General features: G+C 32.3%; 1 protein-coding gene across 1 annotated transcript in view; it reads right to left on the reverse strand.

Annotated features, from left to right (window-relative positions):
• LOC144437071 (PHD finger protein 24-like) overlaps positions 1–19,824 on the reverse strand; it is a 46,189-nt gene extending 26,365 nt beyond the window's left edge. The window contains 1 exon segment of the mRNA XM_078125941.1: positions 19,333–19,824. Within this exon segment, the coding sequence (XP_077982067.1) occupies positions 19,333–19,824 (492 nt within the window).
• Positions 19,825–20,119: the final 295 nt, after the last annotated feature.

Below are 20,119 nucleotides of genomic sequence, written 5' to 3' on the forward strand. Positions count from 1 at the left end.
ATAAATAAATATAACTAGTAATGAGCTTTTGCTTTTGTCATCACACTGATATCTTTCATTTGGTTGGTTGACTGGTTGGTTGATACAAACTCTTCAACAACAACAAAATATATTGTAGTCAGGAATTGCCACAGACAGATGTACATGTTTTATTTACCTCCAACATAACAATATATATTATGTTTATTTTCATCAACTTTCATAATTAGCTTCCACATAATGTATACTTTTAATACATGAAATTCAATTCCCACATTACAATATATAAATATTTACTTCCAACTTTCATAAAAGCTAGCTTCCACATAATGTATGTACTTTACATGAAATTTAATTCCCATATCAAAATATAAATATATATTATATATTTGTTTTCAACTTTCATAAAAGTGGACTTCCAAATAATATGTGTATTTTACATGAAATTTAGCTCCCACATTACACCATGCATTTATTTGTTTTCATCAACTTTTAATAAAAGTTAGCTTTCACACAGTATGTGTATATTATATTTCATTCAATTCTGTACAGAATATTTATCATGCATGAGGTTTTTAAGTAAACCATCCACCTTCTGGTCATAAACCAAGTATGCATGTATGTACTTAGTGCTTTGCTGCAAAATACCTGCTAGTTAAGGTGATAATATCGAGGTGCTTTGGGTTCTCTGACCAATACATTCTGTCTTTTAATACTGTAACAGTATTCTAGCTTTTACCCTTGATTGTTCTTCTTTTTTACAGTTTGCAATTGCAAGCATGCCAAGTCCTTAATTTGACATTTACTGTGGAGGCATACAAAGCATGAAAAGAAACGAACATACGCCATCACGTTTCACAACATGATTGGACATGTAACACACATTACGCCCACTCATGAAGCAGTCTGTGTAAAGAAATACAATCTGCATCATGCAGCAACCCTGTGGTGTTCCTGGAATATTTAAAATTGATGAGAGCTAATCCCACCCATGTACCTACATGCACTATTTAATATTCTTGTCACTTCACATTGGCAAATCTTGGTAGAATTATCACACTGTAAGAGTATCAACAGCGGTATTGTAGCTGTTAGACAGTAGTAAAAGGTTTATTGTGCTCTTTAAGCTAGCTAGTACATGGTGCTTATAGCGGTGCAAATTTAAAATAGAAGTGTCACTAAATCATTATGGTTCATGTATTATGTTCAGAAACCTGTAATGTTTAGGGCTTCATAATTGATTTCTTTTATACAATATGTGATTTTCATAACTGTTAATTGTAACCAGCCAGTTAATGATACCATTATAAAAACAGTCATCTAATTCATGTTCCAGAACTTTGATCATTTCAACTCTCAAGAGGGATTAAGCCATCAAACCATATATATTTGTTGAGTTTAAATACAAATTTATACAAAGAACGTTTATCACAAATTGCTGAATGTCAGTGAGGTCAATTATTTCAAAGAAATCAAATGAGAGCTTAAATTTTTTAAATCCAAAATCTGAATAAGCCCCAATCTTGGAACACAACAACTGTGACTCCTATTCAATTAACCAATCTGACTTGAAATGGAAACACTCTAAGGATTGCTTTTCATAATTGTCACATAAAAACATTGTGAAATATGTTACCTCAGAATGACACAAATGAGATACGAAGTGGCATCTAAGGATAGTTCAGCCTATGAGTTAGGAATGTCATACACAAATATTGCAATAAGCCGAGTCCTTAACAAAATCACTGTCACTGTTCATGATTATAGTCTCAACTGTTTTATCATCCTCTTTTGACATAATTTTCCCATATCTTTTGTTGAAAAATTGTAATCTATGATATCTCACATGAAGGTTGGTAACCAAATTCTGGTAACTAAAGCATTACCCCTCTCATCAGCACCAACATCACCACCAAACTTTAAATACATAAACTATTGGCTATTAAATATGCAATCAACTTCAATGGAAGGACATTTTTTAAACTTCTCAGTTCAGAAACTAACTTGATAAAAACATCCCCCTGGCCCATCTATCTCTCCATTTCAATGTATTCATGTACATTTACATTTATTCAACACAATTTAAAGCCCCTCCCCTCCCTACTCAGGTGAGCCATCTCTCTCACCATGGTATTTTTTTTAAATTCAAGCAAACCCTTTGTTCACAGAAATTACAGCCACAGAGATAAAATGATGCAACATACAGAGAGTATGTACATATATGTTTATAGTATATATGACAATCTGATTACATAAAGTGACTGTACATGTTATATAGTGTGATTACATCACAAACAGAGCCATTATGTCTGTTATATCGACTTGAGCAATCTCCTTCAAATCAGGTCAATCCTAGATTAGCAGTTTCTTATTGGAATTGATGCAATCAGCTTTATTTTGATGTAGAAAAACAATTACATTTTGTATATCTTAATGCCACGTCAAATCTTAAGCTTCACTTAGACCCCTAACAACTGCATTGTATTTTGCCTACATAATAACTTAAGATTTTATTTTAAAAAAAGAGAATGTTATGACCTATTATTGCATAATTATCTCTAAGTGGGTTACTTTTCGTTGCAGGATTTCAGTCAGCTGATATTGTGTTACCTGCATTTCAGACAATGTAGATGGTAAATGACAGCAATCTTTAATAGTATCCATTAGCATTAATTCACATATAGCAAAAATCCAACTGAATATGCACTTATCGATTCTTTAACCACATATCATTTTGGAATATCAATTTTGTATGTACCTGCATTAAAAGTGAATTACTGATTAATGAAACAAAATAATAACAACATCAACAACAGCAGCAGCAGCAGCAGCAACAACAACAACAACAACAATAACAACAATAACAGCAGCAGCAGCAACAACAACAACAACAACAACAACAACAACAACAACAACAACAACAACAAAAGAAGACATTTTTTGTGCAGTCTGCAATGAATTGTGGTAAACTACTTTTTTCTAAAGCTTGCTTACCCATTCAATCATCCTTTTTGCTCTGGGATGTTCCTCATGGATGAGGATCTAAATTTTTATTTTGGATTACATTATGATTTATAAAACAATTTTATCATGGCTTTCTACTTGAAAAATCAATGTGAAACAATATATGTAATTCAATAAATTGCAGAAGATAAATAAATATGTAAAATGGTTGTTATTGTACGTACAATAAACTTTTTACACATTTTTCAACTTTTCGAAAGTATTGAGTTACATCAGTTCAGGCTATGTTGTTTCACATTTGTTTTTCAGGTAGGAAGCCATGATAAAATTGTTTTGTAAATTTGAAAAAACTTAATAAATACCCAATCCTCATATGCCCAGCTTAAATCTCAATGATTAATATTATTACTGTATATTTTCCATTTTACTGAGTAACATTTTCTATAACAATTTAAGTTGTAGCGTTTTCTATTCATATAGTTAACTGTGTCATTTGGAGTAAGACCAAAAGTTTTATTGAAACCCTTACAAAAATCACAAAAAAAAGAATATATCATCAACAAACAAACCCATATTCCTTCTTATACAAATGTATTATAGAAGGTGGATATTTATTTTGTATATCTATGAGTTAGTTGTTAGTGTCTGGCTAGGTTTGTGTATCGTTATTATTATAACTTTAATTGACACACAGAAAGTACAAATATGTCAATTCTCAAATGGCACCCTGCCCACACTTTGCATGTTTAGGGTAGACATTATCGATACACACATCTACAAAGTGTACATTAGATTTATAACTTTCATCAGAATATCTAAAATTAATCAATGAACTTATCACGACATTGGGCATGTTATGTAATAATCAAGAGCATATTTGGCCATTTGGGAAATAAAATAGCTACATGTAGGACAGCTAGACATAAGATTATCTTGAAATTTGAGCTTAATGGAATTTGAGATATACTAATACTTAATGCAAAAAGGTTGCAGGGAAAATTGCATGCTACATGTACTGGGTATATCCTTTCTAATGTTCTTCTTTAACCATATGTAATGCAAATGTCATGATAAAAAACTATATTAAAAGTTTGTTATTGTAATATAATAACAAACCTTTTTACTCATCAATCAATCCTGTGCTTTTATATTGAGTTACAAACACAGACTTTGTCATTTCACATTGATTTTTCAAGTAGGATACCATGATAAAATTGTTTTAGAAATTAAAAATCCAAAAATAAATACCCCAATCTTCATCCATATGGCCACTTTAAGCTTTCAGAATAATTGTGAAGATATTTTCAGTCAAAATATGCCATGGCTTGATTTGTATGTGATTAAAAGAAATACATCATTTTACTATATGCTACATAAGCTATTTGCAGGAGTATTTAAGTAACAGAAGGTAGTGCTACTTACAAACTAGCATGCAAAGATACCCTTTAAAAGATTTATTGACTTAATTATACTTACACAGAATAATTGCACTCAGAATACACTAAAATTCAGTAATGCCAGAGGCATAATGATAAAGAAATAGCTGAACATATTAGTTTTATATCATAACAAAAGTTCAGTGGGTATGGATTTTGCCTATAGAGTTGAAGATTTGTTCTTAGGAAATGTAACCAAGTTTTAAATTATTGAACATACCCCGATTACCTTCTGAAAGTTTCTCATTTTCGCTGGATTATATGGGTTCCATGAAATTGTAACCATAAGCCAAACATCATTTTGTTTAACCCAAATCACACCAGTAGTAAGATAATTTTGATTTGACCAATTTCCCACCTAGACACCCAAGTTAATGTACCCACCAAATATCATGGCAATTGGTCCAGCAGTTTTTTACTTTAAGCTGTTTACACACAGACAGACAGACGGACAGACACTTTGCCATGCCTATAGTACCGCTGAACCTTATCAGTTCAGTTGTGCTAACAAGCAGTGAAAGCCTAGCCTTGCAAATTGCTCATAATTTACTATCAGCTTAAGGCAACTGTTATTTTTTTCCCCACTGGCAATTACATGTAACATAAATCCTTTTCATGAAGCAATATGTTTACATTACCAATTGCCGACCTGTGTAACCTTTAGCTTCAGTATGCCATTTGTAACATCATTATACCAGCACAATTGAAATTACACATTACAGCTTTTTGTTCCCAACTTCCCATCAACATTAAAATTATCTAGGCCCTTTTTTTTAAAACATCAAATATTTAATAATTAGCATCATCATTATACTGAACACATCGGAAAGATTCACACAAAAGCTACATAGTCATAGTCACTTAATGCCAGACTTCAAAAAATTACTTTATTCACAATGACTATATTTAATAGTGTCCTATATCAATTTCTATTCTACTATCCAATATCTGGTAATTTTCCTGCTTTTCTAAATTCTATACATGTAAATACGTACTAAATTTGTAAAAATTAATCAACTACGTGTACTGCTGAGTAAGCTGCATGTGGCAATTTCCAATTGTTAATATAATCATTTCAGTAACTTAAAAGCATATAATATATATATATATATATATATATATACACACACACAATTGATGTTGTACTTCAATGTTCAATGTTCATTTTTTTTCCTGCATAGTTGTTTCTCAAATACTTAAAAAGAAAGTTTTTGTAGGAGACACCCCCCCCCCCCCCCACAAAATAATACTTTACTTCTTCACACGTTATACAGTCGTGTTTTTTGTTTTTGTTGTTTTTTATTTTCTTTACTTTGTTTTGGTTTGGGTTGCTTTTTTTTCATCATGTTGGATGTTAATTCCAACAAGACCCTGTAGCAATGTATAAGAACTTCATTAATTAGTGACTGGTGAAATTCATTGAGTGGCTAGAATTGATTAGTTAATTGTGTAACTATTTTCTAACTACTCATCCTTATGGGTGAATTAAGGTTCAATTCAATTCAATTCCGTGTGACTGCATGGAGACATGATTAATATGTGACTGAATGGTGACATCATGTAAAAAGAAAATGTGGCAACAAATAAGTACCTCAGAGTGTCTGATAATGCAAAACATGACTTGATTTTTATAAATGATAAGGTCAGAGATCAATGCCTCAAAAGAAAGATTAAACCTGAGAATATTAGGGTAGACACTCATATGAAGTCTCTATGTATTAGAGATTTTGAGTCATGCAGTGAATTATTTTTAAACTATATATGAACGCTATTTAGTCAAAATTGCATGTGTTATGAAACAAAGTGATACACATGTCCCATATGATATGTCACCTTTGTGCCAAGTTTTGAAAGATACATGATACTTGCTCTGAATATTGGAACCTGGTCATCAAACATTCTTAAAGTTAATCAAACAATGATCTGAATCATATTTGGTTACAACGAAAAAACACAAACAGATACTTGCAGAATACAAGAAACAGGTAAATTTCACTTGCAGTACGTGAGCAGTATGCAAGCAAGTACGTGGTAAAATTGACATGCAGTATGCAAGAAACACATGTACAATTCGTACCCAGTATGCAAGCAACTGGTGAAATTTATTCCATGGTGATAGAAAGAGGTAAAATTTACTTGCAAACTAACTATTTTATATGGTTAAGACATGGCAGTCCCGGTGTTTCATATAGTTCATTCAAAGCATCCTAACTGCATAGTATCATAGTATCATTCTGTCTTGCAGCATAATGTATATGTATACGATAGTTGACATCAACAGCATTCATTACATATTACCAGGTAAATTTACAGTATTAATGTACATGACAGCTTTCCCTCTACTAACTCATTCATGCCTGGTTCTGAAAATGATGCATTAGTCCTGACATTATAACATTCTGGGCTCAGAATAGTTTCATGAAGTAACTATTTTGCGTATTACTTCTTTGAAGTTTTGATTTCCCTGGAAGGCATTCTTACTAAAAGCATGTAACAAAGCACATTGAAGAAAACATATCCACACTGATCAATAGCCTCATTTTTTCTGACTGTTATTATGGAAGTGACCTGTCTTGGTATCAGTGCATTAAATCCAGCAGATGTGAATCTACTGAGACAGAAATGAATTATTCTCTCTCATGGCTTTCTTCCTTTTGGCATTCACATCCTAAATGATGTGTACATCAGTCTGCTTTTATCTGTTAAGGGATAACATGAGTCTTGCATAGACTAGATATGGCTTTGTTGGAGCAATTTAATCTGTTCATGGAGATCAACTCCAAAGGAACTTTTGAAGATAATTAACTCTTGCTAGTCTGCTTAGTAAAGTGCAGTGTGAGATCTATAATATGTTACACCAAACTTAATTTATCAACAAAACGTTTTATCAGAAACAGCGCAAGTGTGTATATGTGTGTGTGTGTCTGTCTGTATATGTGTGTCATCTCTTACAATTGTTTGCTTTCAGTTAGAAAAATCATTTTGTTCAGTGAACACCCTTGTCATATACACGACTCCTAAGTGCGTATTAGTATCACCTTCAAATAAAACAATCATGAATTTTTATGTTCAGCTATATAATATTATGCAAGTCAGCTGAAACCCATGTGTCAATGGGTGTCCATGGCAAGGACCTCCACTGCACAGTCAATAACTTACATGTTTAAATTTGGTGTTTTTCAACAATCATGCATAACACGTGTATGTGATATTATAACATCATGAACTGACTCTCCAGAACCCAAAGTCTATAAAAATGACTTGATTTCCTACAGTGCATAGCATTCTCCCTTTATGATAGCTATACAGTAGAATTTTCCCCATGAGGTAGCTTAATATGAATATTGCATGTGACTACTAATTTCCACAAATCCCGTTATAAATTCAGAAAGAAAGATAGCAATTTGAAAAAAAATTGGAAAACAACAGTAGAATTTGATTGAAACTAATTAAATATAAAAGTCATCCTTTTATGATATCTATAAACTTTAATGGTAAATTTGTTAAATATAACTTTATGTTGCCATATAATGCATTTTTCATAGACTACACATCCCCTCTACATAAATGTGAAACTAACAAAAATATATACCTTTTAAGTTTGCATTAAGACTAATAAGAGTGCCTGGACTATCTGTCAGCAGATACATATATATTAACTTTTTTCTTTTATTAATTTTTGTAATTTGCATATAATTGAAATGGTTTCATGATTCATTTAGAATAACGAGGAAGTAAGACGCTGCACATTTAACAACTTGATATGGTTGAAATATAGCCTGGATGTGGGTTTTCGGACTGAAGTTGAATGGCGGAAGGCCCCAACTTTAGGAAAGTCATAAGCTGACATACTACAGAGGTCTACAAAACCTTCATCATACATCAATCATGTATAATGTAGTGGCACAGAAACATCATTTGCATCACATAACCACATAAATTGACAGTGAACATTATTCTATGTGCACAAATATAAAGATATCATGTTGAGAAAAAATCAAAATAAAATAATTGAGCAATTGGATATTGACGAGTGTGCCATTTGCCATTTGGGCAAAGTGTGCAAGGGCATGATATGAAAATCAATGTCCTTGCCCGGGGTTTGATGCATGTGCTCTCCATTGAATTGCATTGGAAGTGACACTGGGTATACATATATATGTTGTATTATGAGAATAACAACAAAGTACCTATGTTTTTACCTACATGTAAAGTACATATCTTTCATACATACTTTATCACGTTCACATCATATTCAGTTCTTTTCAAACACTTTTATCTACCTATCACTGAAACCTTTTGAAGTAAAACGTGTCAGTTGGACACGAATATATCAAAACAGACACTGCATATATATCAGTCTTTCGCATTCAAATATGTTTTTTTTTTTTTTTGCAGTGAATCTCTTTTAAGAGAAGTATGGAAATTGCACATTTTAGACTCTTTCAAATTATTTTTTTTCATTTTCAAATAAATAATAAGGTTTGATATGACTGAATAGACACATGTGGTGGTTTTGTATCGATTGGGAAATTATCAGACTTCCCTAATATTCTAGACCCACTTATGTCAGCTAGGCTGTTTAAAATCACAGCATCATTTCCTGGATTTAGTTTTATAAGGTGAGTAGATAAAACAACAATTTATAGGAAAAAGTCCCTGTTGTTATTCAATCCATTCAAGGCTTAGAGTTACCAATGACTGCATGTAGATGCCAACTTAACTTATAAGGCAAATTGTCTTAAAATCTGGGATTTTAAATCAGTTGAATGAAAATATATCAGCTTGCTGTTGAGACTTTTAAGCAGGCTTTAACAGATCCCATACCACCCAAAAGCCATGCTGTACATGTTCTTAAATCTCAAAAATCTCAAATTTAATTTTGATGGACAATAACCACTTTACTTCACTGTGACAGGTTCTAGTGCAATATGACTAAATATATTCAAAATTGCCAGATGTTGGATTTCTATGACAAAAAAAGCACCAATGGTGTTGCAGCACAACTGTACAGTTTTTAATAATGTTAACCCACATGCTGATGCATGCTACATGTAGGTATAGGTGTTCATTTGCTGAATGATTATCCAGTTGCCTATCCAGCCCTCTTGTTATCTTTGCAATATATGTGATCATTTGACTGTTGCTATGGGCGTAGTCATGTTGCTAGACAAAACTGCATACATTTTTTGAATGTTCGTTCACTTGTTCATGAATCCCTGATGTTATCTTTCCAATATACGTGATCATTTGACTGTTGCCATGGGCATGATCTTGTTGCTAGGCACTTTACATACATTTTTTGAACGTTTATTAACTTGTCTATTAATCCCATTAGTAGACGACATGAATGAGCAAATTTTCAAAAAATCACAATATCAGTAGGATATGATAACAGAAAGAGTGCAATATTGTTACCAGTCTACAGGTTGGCTAGAAGTTTAATGCCCCATGAAGCTGGTGAAAACACTAACAAATTTACAACTTGCCAGGTGGAGTTGATTTCCTAGCTACACCATATTGTGCATCATGTAAAATGAGGTATCGGCAATCAGAACACAAAATACGAGTTTTACATTTTCAAATTAAAAATTTCTCCTTTACAACTGTGCCCAGTTATCATATAGCTAGCAGTTCCGTTTTCTAATTTTCACAACACAAAAGACTTGGATTATTATTGTTCGGCAATTTCAGGCATCAATTTTCATCCTGAATTTTTAGTGCACACGATGGTGAACGAAAACAGTAGTTAGACAGAAGCTAACGTCTGCATTTATGATTGTGCAGTAGGTGAAATAATCTCAGTCTGTGAGCTATAATTATTTTACTCGCTCTCAGTCCATTTTAAAAATCAAACAAGCGACGTACAATCATGTTTGGTGTCTTAAATAGGTCTTTTAGTATCAGTGTAGATAGCATGTGTGTGTACTACATGTATTTTTCAATTACCAAGGCACAAATGAGAATATTAATACTCAAGAATAAATTAATAATATTCATATTAATATTCTTTTACAAATGATACTTCTTTTACCTAATTTTCAAGTATTTAGTGAATTGATACCAATTATCACAATACATAATGATACGCATACACATGTGTAGCACATGTAATTACAAAAATTAGTTACGAGTATTACAAAACAATGAGGTACTTTGAATCCCAAATTAACAATACTTTGATGTCTTTAGAAAGGCTCACTGTGATGATTGGTCAGAACAATTAGACACATTATACCTTTAAGCTGTATTGTTCATGCTGATGGGTCTGACAATGATGGAAAATCTATTAGCTGTATAGTTCATTCTGATAGGTAAAAATATAAAACAATGCAAAAAATCACACATTAGCTGTATTTCTTGACTTGAAGTGGATTTTGTCTGTTTACTTAATATACAACAACAATGGAAAATAATCATATTCGTTAGCTGTATCTCATGATTTCAATTGGATTTCGTTTGACTGCTTATTCAGTGATTGGAAAAATAACATCTGTTAGCAGTATTTGTTGATTTCAAATGGATTTTCTCAAAGTGCTTAAACTGATAGAAAAAATAACATCCGTTAGCTGTATATTTCTTGATTTCCAGTTGATTTTCACTGAATGGGTTATACATGTACAACTTCGGAAAGAAAAAAACCCACATCTGTTAGCTGCTTTTATTTCACATCAATTTTCTCTGACAGATTATAAATTCACTCATTTGCATACATGTATGCAATATTATTTTCCATATCGCACTGCAGAGCAAATATTACCACTAACTATGTGTGCACACCACTGCAACTAATCACTTGTACATACATGTATGTAATATTATTCTATACTTTTGCATCATAAAGACATAAAAAAGTCATGATTGATACAAGACAAAAACTACAAAAAATTTATGTAGTCATAGCTACCAGTTCTTTTCGGAGTCAAAATAGAGCATAAAAACGGGGCTTAATAATTTACTCCACATCATGTCCAACATGAAAATATATTTCCTTCTGATTACTATGATTTGGTTTTGCAATTTTAAAAATTGATATTGCTGATTTAGGTAACGCAGTTGGATTTCCAATTAATTTGATTTTACCCGATCAAACTATCCACTGGACAAGTATTATCATATATTCCTTAATATCTCATTATTAATATAAATATTTTCAAACATAACAATGAAAGAACATGTTTACCATATTTCATTCCCTGGAAAATGAAGTATCAAATTATATTTTTTTCAGTTCAGTTCAGTTTTTTAGCAGTTCATTCCAACTGATTGAAAGAAGTTAAGAAAACCTTGAAGACATGTTAGTTTTTCTCTTTAAATAGTATATTATGCTTTGAATTTTGTAGCTTTTCAAATTTGGAAATTTAATATAAGCATTAGTTTACAATATTTATTCTTTTATTTTTAATTGATATGTATTTGTTGTATATCATCATATCAATAAAATCACTCAAGTATCTTTTTTTTTTTGAAAATCAATTTATATGGGGTTAAAATTGTCTGTCACTTTATCTGTGTTTTAAAACCTAAAGAAAAAGTGTCATCATTTTAGTACCACAACAGCACAATGTATTTGTTATTCAATTTCATGTTCATCTACAGCGAACTTGCTGATGATGATTATAGCTAAATGATGTAGGCTTGGTGTTTCACTCATGGGACATTACATTTTTGACACAAAGATACACATATTTCAACTCTAGACTAACAATAACAAAGACACAATAAACACAGCAGGATCCTTTGCCCAATCACAGGCTTCTAATGAAAACATTACACATGGACTTGATGATTTTAATGTCTGCAATTGTTTATTTTCTAACTCATCATAATCAACACTTCAACTTTACTTCTACATCCCCACTGTGCATGGCACCTATGTAATTGTTTCTTTTGCATTTGAAGTTGTCTGAGGGTATAATTAAATGTCATGTTACATGAGTAAAACACCAAGCCTACATCATTTTAGCTGTATTTGGTGGAGACACAGTTGCCTTTGAAACACACACTTAAAAATTCTGCTGTTAGTTATGGTCAAGGACACCTTACCCCATTCTGAGTTAAAATCAAGAAAATAAATCTGGGGTCATGATGCATATTTTAAAGTAGAAGTAAAAATGATCATAAAAAGATACATGTCTATACTTTAAAAAAACTCAACTCATTTTAGAACTCAAAATGGCTGCCAAATATTGTGAATCTGGCCATAGAGGATATAAATATTATTTTGTTAGATCAAAGAAATGTCGGGTCATTTGAGTCATGAGAAACATACAAATAAAATGGGCTGGCCAGCTTATATAGACTGTTGACTTTTAAGGGGGGAATAGCCTGGTTTTGGGTGGTGAATACTTTCTTCCACATTGAGATATTCTTTTTGTTAATGTTATATAGATATTGACACCAGAATTTTTTTATCAACATTGTCTCCCAAACTACTGTAAAGATCAACAGGTTCCATAAAACAGCATAAAATCAGTTAATTATGACATTGTTAGTTACATAGATAAAAATTATATCTTATCACTGAAATATGGGACTTTTAGAAACAAAATTGATTCAGAGTTTCCTTCTTACTTTAATTTTCCCTTTTATAAAAGGTGTCCATATTGTCAATTATGCATGAAAATAGGGACCAAAAGGTTTTATATTAGAGATAATGAAAAACTAAATGTGTGAGCTCTCTATAGATTTGTTGTAATCAAATATGCTGTACAGAACAGAATCAATCCTAACATGACAGCCATATGTTCCTTGAATGTTAAAATTTTAAAGCATGTAAACATGACATATGTCAAATTTTTAAAGCAAGCAAACATGGCATATTGACCACAAACTGTGATTCTAGCTTCTCATTATTTTCTATTTTTATGGCATATAGTGACAAAGCTTGTTGGATATACACATGTATCTCTGCCACGTACTGGATTTAAAATGCTTAGGATCAGATTTTTATGATTTATATTCATGATTCCATGGGAATTAAAACTCCGCTTTAAATCATTAATGTGTGACATGCAAACATCTGAACCACTGAATTTGCCAAGACTACTTTATATTTCAAACGTTGCCATTTAGTATGTATGAGATATGACTCCTGATTTTTTTTAAAAACATGATTTAGCTATAAATGTCACCATGAGATAAGTTTTATTATATGTCACCAATAGCCAGGAATTTGCCATCTGCAACATCAAATTGCAGCACTATAGGCTGTGAATACTTAACTATGCTGGGCAAATTAGTAACATTGTCAGTACAATATTTGAGTGCAATATAGAATAGTACAAGCCAGATAAGGCTTATATATTCATTTCCCCCCTGAGGATTCCAGTAATCAGTCCAGTAATCGTTATAGCCCTAACATGTGCAACTTTGTTGTTCCTCCTGGGACATCTCATGTCACATACATTTTGGTTTCACTTGAGAATACTGAGCATACTATATATATATATATATATATATATATATATATATATATATATATATATATATATATATATATATATATATATATATATATATATATATATATATATATATATATATATACACACACACACACACACACACACAAATGCAATGGTGTTCTGTAGAATTTGTAATTTCTCAAAAGTAAATATACCACACTCTTCTAGTAAGTGATGGGCAAAAGGAAGAAGGACTGATACCTAACTGAATTATATGCATGAATTCAGTTGCAATAACTTAACACATGTATATTTACTATAGATGTTATTTTTCTTCCTTCAGGCAATGAAGGAAAATATGAGTAACCTAAGGGGCCTTTGTCACTACAACCCTTAGGTTATGAGTATTTTCTGGCTGAAAATGATGAAGAAAAACATTGGAGAATAACATAATTATACCAGTGCCAGTAATGTCAAAGAAAAATTGGGGAATGTACTGTCAATTTTGAACATGTTGACTCATATTTTGAACACAGCAGAACCAGTGATGTAGGCACTTGTCGTGACACAGACACACGTTGTCGTGACATAGAATGACCAGAATATATATTCTGTATTTTTTGTTCAACTTGGCTCATGCATGGTATATTATAACTTACAAATGTATAAGATATTCTAAGAGTGTAACCATGTGTGTATATGTTTGGTGCAGCAAACAGCTCTGTTTCAGGCCATTAAGTTCTTTTAAAAAAAGAGTGATCAAACACTACACCTGAAATATACATTGCACGAAAGATACTTTACAGATATTAGTAAGTGATCTCAAGATTGTTAGGTAAACATTACAGCAAACACCACAACATCTGAATTCACACAAAGACATACGATTCCTTAATCTTGATAGTATGAAACTATAAGACTGCAATTCAATATTTTGATTTACAGTAAGATGATATGCTAAATTTGTACAAATATGATTAATGCTTTTAAAGTCATAAAATCCCATTATCAAAAGAAAATTTATTTTCATGCCAGATAGTACAATTATGTTATCTTTCAATCTGGGTGTTCTACAGCTGCCATGAAAATGAATATAGTCCTGGTGCAAGTACATACAGTGTAAATTTGCAGTCTTTCATTTCTTCTTTTAATTACATGTTGAAGGTTTACTTGGACTTAATATCCATTTTATGTGTTAACATATAAGTGTATGAACAAACCTTTGTAAGTACTTGTTATTGCTGCACCTTACACAGAAAATCACTCTTGATAACAAATGAAAAAATAAACAAGACAGATGCCTTCATTACAAAAGGCACATTTTGTTTTGGATTTTTGGTACAAGCTGTAAATTTTAACTCCATTGATATAATCTAGTGAACAACTGCCAGTGGCTTTGTAACCAGAGAAATTAACCCATCAATTCTCACCACCATTTCACATTTCTCCAACAACTTTATCAGTCAAATATTTAATTTTAATCAATCATCATTTTTTTAAATGTTTTATCAACATTGTCTCCCAAACTACTGTAAAGATCATAAAATCAGTTAATTATGACATTGTCAGTTACATCATTGATGATCTTATCCTGATGTTCTCATTTCATCAATGTTACACCACTAGTGTTCCTGCTTTAACAATGAGAGACTAATTATCTACATCAAAAATGCATAGATTTAGTTGACTTACTATAAACATAAATGGAACTGTTACACAAAACATTTAGTGGAAGGGCTATTTAGGACGTGTCATACACACTTTATTTCAACTGAGTCAGTACAAGCGGAAATTAGACAGTTGTAAATAACTCATTAAGCTGGCCATGCATATTCAGTGCAGCTGTTGTTGATGCCTTACAGAACAGATGAATTAATTGTAACCTGTGTTCACATGCTTACTACCTGATTTTATCAAACAGACATCCACCAGATAGATCTATCATACTGTATGCAGTAGTTAGCAGGAGTTATTGCAACAGAAAAAAGCTTTTCTACAAGTCTGCACACAGTATTATACTAGGTTATTGTACTCTCACAGATCACCCCTATGAAACAAGACAAAAACATAGTCGTAACCTTTTTCTCAAGTTTAATCATTCATTATTTGGTCAATTGTCAAACCTCGAATAATTTGCTTGTTGAGATTCTGTCTATTGGATCACGCATAAACTTTAAAATGTCATTTGTTAGTTTCAGAATATGTATGCTGTATTATCCTGTACAACTATTATATTATTGCTGTTCCACTGTTGTTTGTTGTGATCTGCCTTTTTTATTGTTTCTTATTTGTGATAGTTCCTATGTCGTAATGTCATGTGTAAAACACTTCAAGTTAGTCACTAGGGATACAAGCTTGACTAGCTTTGCTATTTCTTGATCCCTTTTGCCATGTATATTCTGTATGCGTATCAATTTTAAGAATTTTATCATATTGGTGAATAAACTGTGTTACTATTATTAATTTTTTAGCTAAGTCAAATCCAGCATTGAAATAGATAAGTTCACAGTAATTTATATTACAACAATATGTTATCAGTACTGATAAGACAAGAGTCATGTTGATAGAATGGTTAAAGTCTATCTAGCTGGTTCAAAAAAGTTGTTCATTGCTGGTTTGATCCTCAACACCGCCATTAGTTTCTGATTGGCTTATGTCCCTGGATGAGAGCTGAACCACCGTTGTGCCCTGGCTAGTCTAGTTCCTATACTGTTTACATGTTTTGAGTACAATTTCAACTGTGGGTGAGGTTCATTAATATCAGTCACATGGCTCTACACTACTGCTTCACATTACTCAAGCAAACATTGTCATGGTCTGATTCTTTTAAAAGGCCAAATCCCAGAAAAGTCAATATGGAATCAGATATCATGATTGGATTTATATTGTAAAGATATAACTCAACAATCAATAGCTCTTAAGTGAATGTAAAATCAATATTTAAACTGTCACTTTAAAAGTTGACAGTATACTGCCCTATATAAATTGATTAACTCTTCCAAAAACTAATTTAGTCTTTACGAGTGATAGATTTATGAGTGCGAAATCATTAAATACTAATTTACTTGAAATTGAGTTTTTAGAAATTTGCATATTTTAAAGTGACATTTGTGTGTAAGTAAATGTATGTATTAAAATTTATTATTAGTATTTATTATTTATTATTATTATTATTATTATTCGCAAAGGATAAAAGGATATATGATATCTAAGTTGCCTATGAAAGTTGAAAGTCTGTTTCATTTACATATTTTTTTCCAATCTATGTTTGTCTATGTTTGGGATTGTTAGCATTTACATGGAATACTTAAATTAGTTTATTGTAGAGAAAGTGGATGAAATACAAATATTTTCTGGTATTATATACAGTACAACTTAATGTTAGGCTTCGATTCTTTCATCACTAGGACAACTTTGAACTTTTCACATGAGCATTCCAAAGTTGAAATTAATCTGTTACTCATCATGGGTGTTGACAGGTATTTAAATATTATTCTTGAGATTTTTCTTCATTCATCAAGGATAATATGAGACCTGAGGAGCCTTGTGACTACTTGCCTACCAACTCGTAGCATTCTTGCAAACCTGAACTGATATTGCTTCCACAACTCTTCGAAATATCAAAACTACATGGCTTAGACGGCACTGTAAAAGACGCTATAGTTTACGACAATGACTTTCAGTGACAAAACACAAAAACTCTTGTGTAAAATGTCTGATGAAGTTGCAGTGGTCTTGTGAGATTATCAAAGGTTATGATAATTTATGCATAGGTAATGTGAAAGATTTTCATTCCCAATCAATGAATTCTTCAGTATATAATTCAACAAAAGAAAAAGTTTTGATAAAATACATTAGAATAGTTGTGTACATTGAACTCTATCATGGTTCTTTTGAAAGGAATAGGAACAACATAGATTGAAATTATACAATTTTATCAAGGAGTGAAAAGTATAAGCATTGCGTGAATATTTTCTTTATTCTTGTCCCTTGTGCTAGTGAAAGTGTCAGCATAACTTACAAGTACACAGCTAGTCAATCTACAGCTTGTACAAGGCTTTAAAATATAGCACACCAATAAATCTCCACACAGTTAAATACACATGTACTATTGCTTTGGTAAACTTAGTAGTGTATTTAATGTATCAAATGCATAATATTAAACCAATCTGTGACGTCTAGAGATTTAACCCAACAATACTTATCTGTGTAATCAGACTTATTTTAAACTCCGTGGATGGCTTCATTTCAATTAACGTTTTACATAAAATTCTCCATTAATCCCGTGGTTGTCTTCTATAAATGGAAGTGAAAGCCCGCAGGTGTTCAGTAAATGACAGTAAATCTGGCTATCTATTATGGAAATTACATCAAGATTTAGAGGTTGTTGTCTATAAACTCACAACAGTGACAACACTGTCAAAAAAGATTACACCCTTCAAGAGATACTCAATAAATGACTTCAATGGCAATGTGATGTAAATTCATCCATCTTTTATTCTAATATGCAGAGTTTTATAGTTTCAGTCACACCAAAAGAAAGTGTAATTAAAATGTCTGAAGTTGGTCATCTTGGTAACCATGACATTTCGAGTTAATGTTTACAACATACTTTGCATTCTTTATTGTTTTATTGTGCATACTTCTGTTTAAATATGCGCAATAACCTTTCTTTATTACTCAACCTCACCTTGAAATGCTAAGCAACAGAACAATAGGTTCAATTAGCATTTAACAACGACATATAGCATACAAAAGCATGAGTTTGTTTTGTGATTTCACATGTTCCCTCAACCATTAATCTGTAAACAATCTTCTGACTTCTCAAGTAGCTCTATTGTTCCTAATAGCATAAACAATAGATCAATATTGACAATGGGAAACAGCACAATGCCCAATCTCTAGCGTGCCACTATTTATAGTAGCTGTTTAGTGACGTGTTGTTGACAAGTGAGCTTTATCATAGTGATGAGAACCCATCAATTCGATCAAAAATTCCGACTGAGTAAAATTTAGTAAACAGTGGTGAGATATATCAAGATCACTTTTAACATCTTCTCCCCTCCCGGGCATCTTCTAGATGCGTTATCAATGCAACATGCAATAAAAAGAAATTAACAACAACAACAACAACAACAACAACAACAACAACGACGACGACGACAACAACAACAACAACAACAACAACAACAACAACAACAAATTATATGGATTTCATACTGGTAATTTATGGATCTTTGATTTGATCGAAAACATTCATCGATTTTTCTGTTAGTGTTAAACATTTAACAGATACGTAACATTTGACAGGTCGTATATCATATAATGGGGTTCTACGTAGAGCTACGACATATCTGACATCGCGCATCGTTCGATATGTCGCATTCGTCCGAAACAACGTCAGGGACCTAACTTTAGCTTTAATACTTGTTCACAACAGTTGTAGCTCCTTATAACATTAATACACGTTTTATGTTTGTTTTTTGGTTGTTGCTGTTGCTATTTTTTTTTTTTTTTTTTTTTTTTTGGGGGGGGGGGGGTCTTACCTTTTCGATGTCAATACTTTCCCATCCTTTTGGTGGTTTGTAAGGTATATTAACGATTTCCTCGTCATTGTTCGGTCGAGTTCTTTTCCTGCCGTCGGTAGCCTTTGAGCACGTTGACAGTTGTCTCTCTGGCACCGTGAACTCCGATTTCGGTAAATTATCAATGTCTGTACTTTTACCGCTCCTCAATGCACTCCACGCGGCCGAAGTGTCCGTGTACACTACGCTCCTTCTCCCGTTTTGATCGACTCCGTTCTTCGTTTCATTCTCATTTCCAAGTCCATTTTGTGGTCTGATTTCTTGGTGTTCTTTCCCATTTTTCGCGGTAGACGTAGTGTTTTTAGTAGTAGTAGTGGTGGTTGTAGTAGTAGTAGTAGTAGTAGTAGTAGTAGTAGTACTTCCACCGTTTGTTTTAAAAGCATTTACCACTGCCGTCGTCCGTCGAACTTCTTGGGCTCTTGCGTGAGTCCGTCTAGACAAAACTACACCCATTTTCTTCAAGAACTCAGATAAAATGAGGATTTCATCGCGAGAGGAGGGAAATCACCATGCACTAGGGTCTAAAAGGGAACACAAACTATTTCACGACATAGCACAAAATAAACCTCGCGTGAGTATCACAAGAGTAAATTGACACACTGCATGCAGCCAAATATATATTCTTCTGCGCGATCAACTCCTACATACTATTAGTATGCAAATCGTGCAATAAATCAGTGTAACTTATATCGGTATGTTATTGATGCAGTTCGAACAGTTTGAGTAAATAACAAGCCGTATTAATAGT

The sequence above is a fragment of the Glandiceps talaboti genome, chromosome 6, assembly GCF_964340395.1.
Source record: "Glandiceps talaboti chromosome 6, keGlaTala1.1, whole genome shotgun sequence".
In the NCBI taxonomy this organism is placed as follows: domain Eukaryota; kingdom Metazoa; phylum Hemichordata; class Enteropneusta; family Spengelidae; genus Glandiceps; species Glandiceps talaboti.